This window comes from Vigna unguiculata, chromosome 3 (genome assembly GCF_037176805.1).
Source record: "Vigna unguiculata cultivar grain cowpea cultivar isolate G323 ecotype 2 chromosome 3, ASM3717680v1, whole genome shotgun sequence".
Lineage (NCBI taxonomy): Eukaryota > Viridiplantae > Streptophyta > Magnoliopsida > Fabales > Fabaceae > Vigna > Vigna unguiculata.
Genome location: NC_140794.1, coordinates 49,379,026 through 49,389,640, shown reverse-complemented (window position 1 = coordinate 49,389,640; position 10,615 = coordinate 49,379,026). Strand labels below are relative to the sequence as shown.

At 28.4% G+C, this 10,615-nt stretch overlaps 1 protein-coding gene across 1 annotated transcript; it reads right to left on the bottom strand.

Moving 5' to 3' along the window:
- Positions 1-2,874: 2,874 nt before the first annotated feature.
- LOC114175480 (putative disease resistance protein At5g66900) lies at positions 2,875-8,517 on the bottom strand. Its single transcript, XM_028060235.2, has 6 exons — positions 8,393-8,517; positions 6,108-6,405; positions 4,916-5,319; positions 4,351-4,712; positions 3,984-4,255; positions 2,875-3,905 (listed from the first exon to the last, which is right to left on the bottom strand). The coding sequence occupies exons 2-6, from the start codon at positions 6,328-6,330 to the stop codon at positions 3,085-3,087; spliced, it is 2,082 nt and encodes a 693-aa protein (XP_027916036.2). The 5' UTR covers positions 6,331-6,405; positions 8,393-8,517; the 3' UTR covers positions 2,875-3,084.
- Between the last annotated feature and the right edge of the window lie 2,098 nt (positions 8,518-10,615).

Below are 10,615 nucleotides of genomic sequence, written 5' to 3'. Positions count from 1 at the left end.
AATAATGCACTACTATGGTAATTCTTAAAATACATTATTATTATTATTATTATTATTATTATTATTATTATTATTAAGTTGTTTTAGATTAAACGGTTAAATATGTTTTTTTTCCATTAACTTTTCTTGAAAATTGTAATTAGTTTTTCTTGAAAATTTTAATTTAATTTAGTCTCTCAATTCTAGATATGTGTATATTTAACCATTTTAACCAAATTTCATTAAGTGTATTCGACGTTTTAAACACATTTCATTATAGTATCTTATAAGTTTGTTTATACTGTTTGACATATTTTCGCTTCAATATTAGATGAAAAACATCAAATAAACTTAAGAAAATTTGGTTTAAATGACTAAATCTATGCATTTCTAAATATGAGAGACTAAACTGGTTCAAAGTTTTCAAAAAAGACTAATTTTAATTTTTAATAAAAATTAAGTAACAAAGATATATTTAATCCTAGATTAAATGTATATACTTTTGGTCTAACTCGAGTTTGGTTTTGACGTGAGATTCGGAAGACTCTTTGTGAAAACTTGCGATTTTTTCGGAAAAATGGTTACTAACTAATTTCTTCTCCATTATTTCTCTTTAATTCTCTTTTGGTTACTAACTAATTTCTTCTCCATTTTTTCTCTTTAATTCTCTTTGAATACAGACGAATTGTTTCATTCAAAGGAAAATTAATTTCCGTCTTACACGCGTTGATTTGTCTTATGCAAAAAGTTGCTTTCTATGTATTGGTTGACATATGAATTCCACGTAGTAAAGTTCAATATATGATGATTCAATATAACGAAATGTTAAATCAATACTTTAAATTGTACATATGTTAAAATGATTTTTAACTCGCAAGTCAATCTTATTCATCATGAATTTGAGTTGGGTTGTGTTGAAAAAAATTTAATTTTTTTAAAAATGGATTGAACTTAACCCGATTCATTTAAATCACGAGTTGAAGGTGGGTTACCAATATTTTTTTAATTTTTTTTGTTATAATTATACTACTTCTAATTATATAAGTCCACAATTTCATATTTTTAAATATTAAAATATTGTTCAATAATATTTGAATAGTTTGAATGTTTAATTAATTGTTTGTGAAGTAATATATATTAATACTTTAATCCTTAACTACTACTACCTTTATAATAATATTTCGACAATGAGGTGAACACTTTGAGCTATTATAAAAAATATAAATTAAGTTAATTCACTTTCATTGTAATACAATAAATTACAAAAAAAAAAAATCATAAGTCAATCCACTAACCCACCAACCTGTGGTGGGTCGAACCAAATTACAAAATTTCTAGCTCCCTAAGAAGTGAACCGAGTTGATTTGACCTTTTCTGTATCTCAACCCGTGGTGAGCCAACCCGTGTGAGTCGAATTAACTCACTTTGACACCCCTACTAAATTGTAATGATAGTGTATTTGTGTTGCTTTAAACTATTTCTTACTCTATATAATTAAAACTTCAAAATAAATAAAAAAGTAAACATTTAGATAATTAATTTTATTAAAAAAATTAAAACCGATTTGGCTTCAAACTATAATACACAAATTTATTTTTAAGCACCATTATGATAAATTCAAAATTTCAATCTATATCGTTATATAAATTTAAGAACAAAATACCTATAAAGTTAAATGTTAGCAAAACATCACAATAAATAGCAAAAATCATGTTAAAAATTATTTAAATTTTTATTAATTATATCCTTTTTTAATTTATTCAACTGAACTTTTCCACATCCATATTTACGGATTACTTGCTAGTTAGTTTATTAAAAATAAAGTTTAATAAATAAATAAATAATTTTTAATTTCGCACAATTATTTAACCACTCCTACAAAGTTATATACTTTTGAATTCTTTTTAAAATCACATTATTTTTGAGTAATTAATAAAAATTCCGATAAAAAATACAGAATATTTGTGTTTTTGTTAGTTATTATTACAATTAGGGTTAATTATGTTTTTCTTTAAGGAAATTTTGAAATTAGTTCATTTCGAAACTTTGGATCAATTTAGTCCATCATCTCTCGAAATACGTGAATTTAGTCATCTTAATCAAATTTTTTGTTAAATTTATTTAACATTTCGAGCGCGTTTCATAATAGTATTTTATTTAACACTAAAACGAAGATGTGTCAAACAGTATAAACAACTCAAATACAATATTTCTGACATGTGTACGAAACATCAAATAAACTTAAAGAAGTTTAATAAAAGAACTAAATCCACATATTTCGAGAGATGAATGATTAAATTGGTCCAAAATTTTGAGATAAACTAATTTCAAAATTCAGTTAAGAAACTCAAAACATTTTTAACCGTTATTTTTAATTTAAGCACTAAATCGAATGACTTCTTTTATTGGAAACCAATTCAAAATTCACGGGCATATATTATTAAGAACAATAAAGTGTATTAAATTTTATTAATCTCTCACTACTATTCTTCTCAAAATATTTTTATCGTATAATAAAAAGTAAATATGATGTCGGTGTGATAAAAAGTCAGAAATTAATTAAAGCTAACTTTTTAAAAATTATTAAATAAAGTAAAAGTAGTCAAAGTTTTCAACAAAAAAATGGAAGTGCAAAAACAATATATTAATATATTTTTTTTGTTGGAAACACCAAACCTTGTATCTTTAACCATGACAAAACATAAATGAAATATCCTACCTCTTTCAAGTGACTTAGTATTTACAAGGAGAAGTTATACTTTGACACTTCTTCATGATTATATATTCCCTCTTCACACTGGCTTTCGAAAATGCATTCATTTGACAACCATAGTTAATCATAAAATATTAAATTAAAATGCAAATTAAATTATTGAATAAATATTATCATGAAGGATGATGAAAAGGAAGTATAATTATAAAGAAGTGTGCAACTATCACTTCTCTTACAAGAAAGAAACCAGCAAATATATACTACAAAAGCAAAACTAGAAGAAACACGAGGAGGATTATTATTACACTTTGTTATATATGATTATTAAGCAGCAAATGAAAGATTAGCACGTGACAGGACCAAGGATCCAATACAAATTCATAGAAAGAGGCTTAGGAGCTAACTGAATGAAGCCAGTTTAAGTTGATGTCAACTTGAGGCACCTCTATCAGTAGATTCGGAAGCATAGCTTTGAACCCTTCCCATGAAGTAGCTGTCTCTTCATCGCAACTTACAGTCTTCAAATTCACAAGATTCACAACTGAGTATGGCAATTCACACCTTTCACAATTTATCATGCTCACATTTCTCAGATTACTCAATTTTCCAACGTCTTCTGGTAAATTTGAAAGGCTTATGCAGTTTGAGATGTCAAGATGCCTTAGATTTTGAAGCCTTCCAACAGAATCTGGTAACCCTTCCAGATCGGTACAAGAACTGAGCCTTAGCAGTTCCAAATGCACCAACTTTCCGATTTCTTGAGGTAGTGCTAAGAGCTTGTGGCAATTAGTAACACTGAGCTTCTTCAGTGAGATAATATCACACAAACCACTTGGCAACACCACCATATCTTTGCAATAGTCAATGCTCAAATCCATTAGGTTTGGAAATGCATCTGAAATTAGAAGGAGGCCATTTTGAAAGGCTTGGCTCATGTATATGGATAGTTTCGTAAGACTCTTCAGTGTGACAAATGATGAAAGAACAGCAATCCTTTCTAATCTAATTCTTTTCAGGTTGGATAAAGAGCCAAGTAGCTCAAAATTGGTCAGCTCAGAAGGATGGAAATTGTAACTTGTAACTATCAGAACTTTTAGTTTTCTCATTTTCTTCATGGATTCTGGAAAGGAGTACTGATTAACTCGAAGATTCAAAATGAGAACTTTTGCATGGGTTGGATGCATGTGTGACCAATATGAAGGACCATTTTCATCTGCAAAAGCAACCCGTATGTTAGTTGAAGAAAGGAACAAACTTCATTTGCAAGTAAAATTCCAAAGGGATAACTAACCAATTGATGTGGACAATGTGCGAGCAGTGATCATTTGGGGTTTGTGTTTAACACAATATTTAAAACAATTTGATAATATGCGGGTCACCATGCATTGTTGCTTCTCATCAAGCCCCAATTCACATTGATTTTCGTTTGTGTCAATGATCAATCTTTTTCTCTCTTCAATTGGTTCCAGGGTGCTTTCATAAACTGCCAGCTCTCTTAGAAGATCATGAAGGACGACGAAGTGGTTATTGTAGTAATAGTTGTCTGTGTCACTTGTATTCTTCCTGTTAAATTAGCAAAATTATAATCCTTTATGAGGTAGATTAGTTGCAATGTAAAATTTTGTCCTAATGAAAGCAGAAGAAGATATTGACTTCACCTTGTTATTAAGACATTAGCAAGATTCATGGATTCTAATTTGTCGATAATGGCCATTGCTTCTATGCCGTCATTGTCTAGTCCATACAACTCTACCCACATGTCAATGAGAGCTGTAACAGGAATTCTTTGATGTTCAGGAAATAACCCTAGGTCCAAGAAGCACTCTTTTGTGACTGTATTATCTTCGAGTACATCTAAGATCTTATGGAGGTAGGTTAGCAATTCCGTGTTACAATGAAGTATGGAATTACCATGTGACAATTCCAACACCATCTTTTTCCATAACTCGTTTGGTCCATGACTGAGTGACCTACCAATCACTTTAATGGCGAATGGTAAACCCATGCAACTTTTCACAACCTGCATTCAGTGCAAGTAAACATATAGTTTAGGGTGGCGCTAGGAGGAAGCACGCAATGAAGGTAAGTAATTTTATATTTTGAAAACTCTAAAAAGTAATAAATTTCAAATGAAACACTAATAAAGTTATAAAAAAATTGTCCTTAAATTTGTTTTTGACTGCATTATGCAGAAGAACAGGAACTATTATTAAGAAGAAGCACCTTTTGGATTGTATCTTGGTCTGGAATATTTAAACTGTTGGTGTCCAAGTGAGCATAGTGACGGAAAAGGGTGATTGCATGTTGGTGAAGGAGTGGTTTTAAGACACATGGGGTGCCAAATCTTGGAAATGCAACCCTTGAAGTCACCAAAAGTTTATAATCTGATAAATGGAATTTAAATTTCTCCACCAGATCTTCTGAGTGAGGCCAAACATCATCCAGAACCATCAACATTGGGCTTCCCTTCAATTTCCTTAGTAAAATTTCCAATTGATTAATTGTCTCTTCATCGTTTTGAAATTTAGGTGCTTCATATGCAAGATGTTCAAATAGTCTTTCCACCATCATCTTCAACTTAGGCGTTTTCGAGATAGTCACAAAATATATATTTTCCCCGAATTTGCCTTGTCAAATCAAAAGAACCGTGAGTTCAGAGCATTATATATATCTGTCATTTATTCATACGGGTGGGAGAGACAAGAAAACCTCTGATCCAATCGTTCATTTAATAATTGATATTTGATCCATTAAGATCCAACATAAATGAAACAAAAGCGAGTCCATTTCTCTTATAAAATAAAAATATAAAAGTTAAGGTATATACTTTATAATAGACAATTAAAAAATTATGTTAGCACAAAACGAAATGACTAAATGAGCAGTAATCAACAAAGGTTGGTTCTTTTTAGTCCATAACTTGCACCTGGAAAAGGTGGATTTAATGATTCATATAAATCACTTTTCTTAACAAGCAAGTTTGCATCATGTAGAAGTTGTGAATCTGCCTCATCCACAAATAAGAATCGATTGCTTATTCATGCAATTAGTTGGTAGTAGACTTGAGCTAAAAACAATTAACAAACTTCTTGTGGGAGAAAAGGAGTGAAGTACACTTAAATAAATGTGAGTTGTATTGTATCTGCTTTTCACATTATTCCTTAAATTTTTGGAACGTACATCTATCATCAAAACTTATGTGATGAACGTATATAATTCAAATATCAACTCATGCAACAGTATTGGATGAGTTTCTTTCTTTATCGTTTATTATATCTCACACTTTCTCTCTTTTTCACTCCTCCTTTTGCAAGCAGTAACATTGAAACTGAGAGGTATCTAAATTGCATAAAGTGAAAGAGCAGAAGAGAATGGGAATCAAAACATTTGACTTGCAAAAAGGGTTATGACTTACCCCTGATCTGTTGATCCCAACAGAGCAAAGTAGCGAGAGTGGTTTTCCCAGATCCTCCAAAACCAGTGAGCACAATGATGGACTTAGGACGATTGAGAAGCTCCATCTTGAGCTTGGTCAATGGAGCATCCAACCCAACATTGAATTCTGGCTTTTCAGGAACACCAAAGGGACCCTTCATCATCCTCGGAAACCCAACTCCTCCTTTTTTGGTCTCTTCCATTAATACTTAATAACCAACCTTTCACGCGACCTTTCTTTTGTTTACAGTGGGAACAGGCTTTGTAAGTGCTGCTGCCTGCATATATATGTAAAACCATTTAATTAGTTTCCACTTTTTTATTCTCTTTTAGTTTCACCGATTATGACGTGGGATTTTATTAGTTTATTTACTCATTTACTTTTTTAAATTCAGCAAAGTTTACCTTTTCATTTGTCATGCTAAATTATTCATATTAGGGAAAATACCGGGAAACTAGAATGAATTTTCATTAAAACGAGTTTTATTATTTCATATTCATGTTTTTAAAAAAAAAAATCATTGTTCAAGTTTAAAAATATTTTAAATGTTTTTTTACTTTTTTTATAAATTCTATTAAATTTTTTTTCTTTCATGCATTCATAAAAATTATAGTACACCACGAAATCTTACAAAGAACTAATATTAAATTAATTATAATTAAAATTTAGTATAAATTTTTTACCTTTTAAACTTCGATATATATTAGATGATGATAAAATAAATTCATGACAATAAAATAAGTTATTATATTTTAATAAATAAAATGTCTTTATACGATAACAACAATAAATTATACTTATGATAATAAGTTAAAAAATAAAAAAAATTATGTAAAAAAAACATCAAAACGGTATTCTCCATTATCAAAATAAACAATAAATAAAAATATTAAAAAGAATTAAAAATATCATATGTGTATCTTATTAGAAATAATTTGATACACCATTCAATCAAATTACACCAATGAAAACAAATATATAATTGAAAATGTGCTAAGATGAAAAATACCTTGAATATATAAGAAATATAAATCTCAAACTAGCAAGCTGTTTAAGGAATAATGAAAATTATTATAGTAAAACAAAGTTATCCAAATAAAACAAAAATTAAAGATAAAAGTTAATAAAAATATATGTTAGGGACAACAAAAATACTTCTGCTCACAGATATCATTGGATAAAATCCGCGACAGATAGTTATTACCCACGAATATTTATTACTCGCGAAAAGTGGGTAGCGGATATTTTAATACATGTTCATAAATGGATCAGGTACCGATATCATATTACTCGTACTCCATGATATTCATTACCCGCAAAAAAATAAAAATAAAATTTATTTTATTTTTTATTAAGTTAAATTTAATTAAAAATAAAATAAAATTAAATGTTAACTTATATTTAATTTAATATATATTTTTTATATTAATTTCATTTGAATTTTATTTAAAAAATTTATAAAATATATTTTTTTTTCAAATATTTCTTAGTATGCGGGTATCCATGAGTACTCACGATTTTTAAGATTTTTAAAAATATTTATGAATATTTTTTAAATAGATATCCAACGAGTAAACAAACAGGTAATAGATAAATGTTTTCTTTTTTGCAAGTTAGGTAACGAGTAAGCATTATTCGTGTCCAACCCGACATGACCCGTTGATATTCCTAAGATATGCTTGGATGATAAAATACTTAAAATTGACGGTCACATATTTTATGTGAAAGAAAAACAATAAATAAAAATTATTAAAAAAATGTAAAAATATTAAAATGTGAGATATAAAATATTTAATTTATTGTAATTAATAATACATATGGATTATAAAACTAAATACTAATATAATAATAATATTATAATAATAATTATTATTATATTATATATATATATATATTAGGTTCTTTAGTAACATAAGAGGATATGAGTACTAAGGCATGTATAACGGGTAGATATATATGTATCCATCGTTGTTTATATAATTAATTGAAAAAAATTGGATATTATCTGAATTCATACACGTAGTCGATCAGTATAAGGATTTTTTTTTTTTGTCAAAACAGAGACAAATTCATAAATTCGGATATAATATATATAATGGTTGAAATGAAACTGAATTTGCTTTTGTTGAAATTGTTTTATTTAATTAAGCAATATTTGCATACAATAATGGAATACTAATAAGAGTGGTTTCAAGTATAGATCCATGATAGTTATAGTTATGGTATTCTGGCTACCCACATACGCGTATAAGTTATGCATATACCTTTGAAATCACGATTGATGCTTCCAATTAATTTGAATTCTACTCTCCTCCTCCTTCTAAATCAGACCTGCAATGACTACGAACAATTGGATTTTGAAGGCTTATTTTACCAGGTCATTTCAAACAATGGAACTTTAGAACGCTTGGAACAACACATTCATAATCAATATATAGCACCAAGAATCAGCAATTTGTATGCATTTTCCTCATTTTTATTCCATCATTTTCTTGCGTGGTTCCTACGGTTGGTCACCAATAACTATATGAAATTGATTATATATATTTTCTATGAAACTTCATGTGGAAAATGTTCAAATGTGGATAAAAGGTAAACAAGTATTATGTTTGTTATTTAAATTATAATATATATATATATATATATATATATATATATATATATATATAATATATCAGTTTAAATTCAACTTTAGGATATGGACGCTCTTATTGTCTTCTCATCAAATACATGAGACTTTTTCCTCTTATTTTTAATGAAAGTGTGGGATTCATAACCTGGCGGGGTTTACACCGTCAAAGTGGCTAACTATAAACAACTATTGTTCATATTTTGAGGGATTCGATTTGGAGCATGTTGCATTCTCACTATGTTTTATTTTTTTTTTTTCAGTATAATAAGATGGTTCACAATGGATCTGAAATATGCAACTGTAAACAAGGGCATTCAATTTTCTTAAAGCTCGTTGGCTTATATGGAAAAAAAAAATACCGAAAATTTTGGAAACATGATTACAACCGTGATCGCCATAGTAGCTTATTTAGTTTGAGTAGTTGCGAAGTCTAAGTCATCAATTATGAAGTCACTGTCTTACACATATGAGTAGTTCACGTTAAATAGAGATCGCTATTCAGCTGTAATCCAAGAAGATGAGCATTCACAAGCGATTCATCATCTTACACCAGGCATCACACTCATTACCTTAATTAAATTATGACTTTATTATTAGCTTAGTTTGACAAAGATGACATCTTAATAGATATCAATATGTTACTTTTGTTTATTTTATGAAAAATTAGGATTCGAATACTTTTTCTTTTATATATAGAAGTAATTAATTAACTTTTGTGTCAATTTATTGTAAAGAAGTGGAAGTTTGAAGCTAAGAAGAGAAATAATTTCATAATCACTTTGCTTGGGAAACATAATGGCTTAGCACTATACAAAAAGCTGTGTCTCGCACAACGAATAGTTATATTCACCAAGGGAGAAATCACTCGTAAGTGTTCTTCATGCTTAACTTATTAAACATAATATGCACTTATTTTATTTCTCTTAAACTTTAAGATAATTTTCACAATTGTCTCTTTAATATTTACAATTACACAAAAAAATAGATTAAGTTTACTTTTTTATTGATATATCTGAAACTTTAAAACTCTTTTGGTAAGGTTTAGTAAAGGAAAAAGTGTATGAAAATAAAGGAAAAAAACAAAGCTAGCCAAGCCAACATTTGGTACTTAACTTCTTGCTTAGCCAATCTTGTTCTTACTTAAGCCAAAACATGAACCAAAAAGCCTCATGAGGTCTAGCCAATCAGGAGCTAATCCTAGACTAGCAAGATTTATAAACAGAGAGCATGAGACTATTGTTTACAAATCACGTCCAACAAACCTAAGTTTTGGCTCAACTGCTCACTTATGGAATAAAGACACAATAAAAGGAGAGAAAGCACAAAGGAGATAAGGTTAGGGCACTCATTCACTAGATGTCATCCATGACTTCCACCTTCAATTCTTCTTCTCCTTTTTGTTTAGATTTCATGTTATTCAACTTCACAAGTAGTTCAATTCTCTTTTGTTGAGGTTAAATATAAATTTGCTTATATTATAGAGACAACATACATAAATTATTGTAGATTTGTTTTTTATTTTTCGCTAAAATTTACCTTCACTAAAATTATAGGAAATCAACATACAGTACAAGAATACATTACAAATATTTCCATAATTTTCTAAGTAGTATGAATATCTCAAATAAAGCGATAAAATATAAAAAAATAGGTAAAAAATATTAAGAAAATAAAAAAACATATGGTAAATGATGAATTTTTTAAAATTTTATATCACCAATCTTTGTAAATCTAAATTTGTGATCAATATGTTATACGTGAATATTCTACATTTAAACAATCTAATAAAAGTTATCAAAGAAAATTAAGTCAAAATACATTTTCTAACTATTTTTATAGTGAATTTACAAAATCA

Bases quoted from the DNA above. Each gene is read 5' to 3' on its own strand.
- LOC114175480 (XM_028060235.2), bottom strand. From the start codon at position 6,330: ATGGAAGAGACCAAAAAAGGAGGAGTTGGGTTTCCGAGGATGATGAAG. The intron at 4,256-4,350 runs GTGAAGTCAATA...CTAATTTAACAG, and splicing joins GCTAATGTCTTAATAACAAG to GAAGAATACAAGTGACACAG. The intron at 3,906-3,983 runs GTTAGTTATCCC...TTGCTTTTGCAG, and splicing joins CACATTGTCCACATCAATTG to ATGAAAATGGTCCTTCATAT.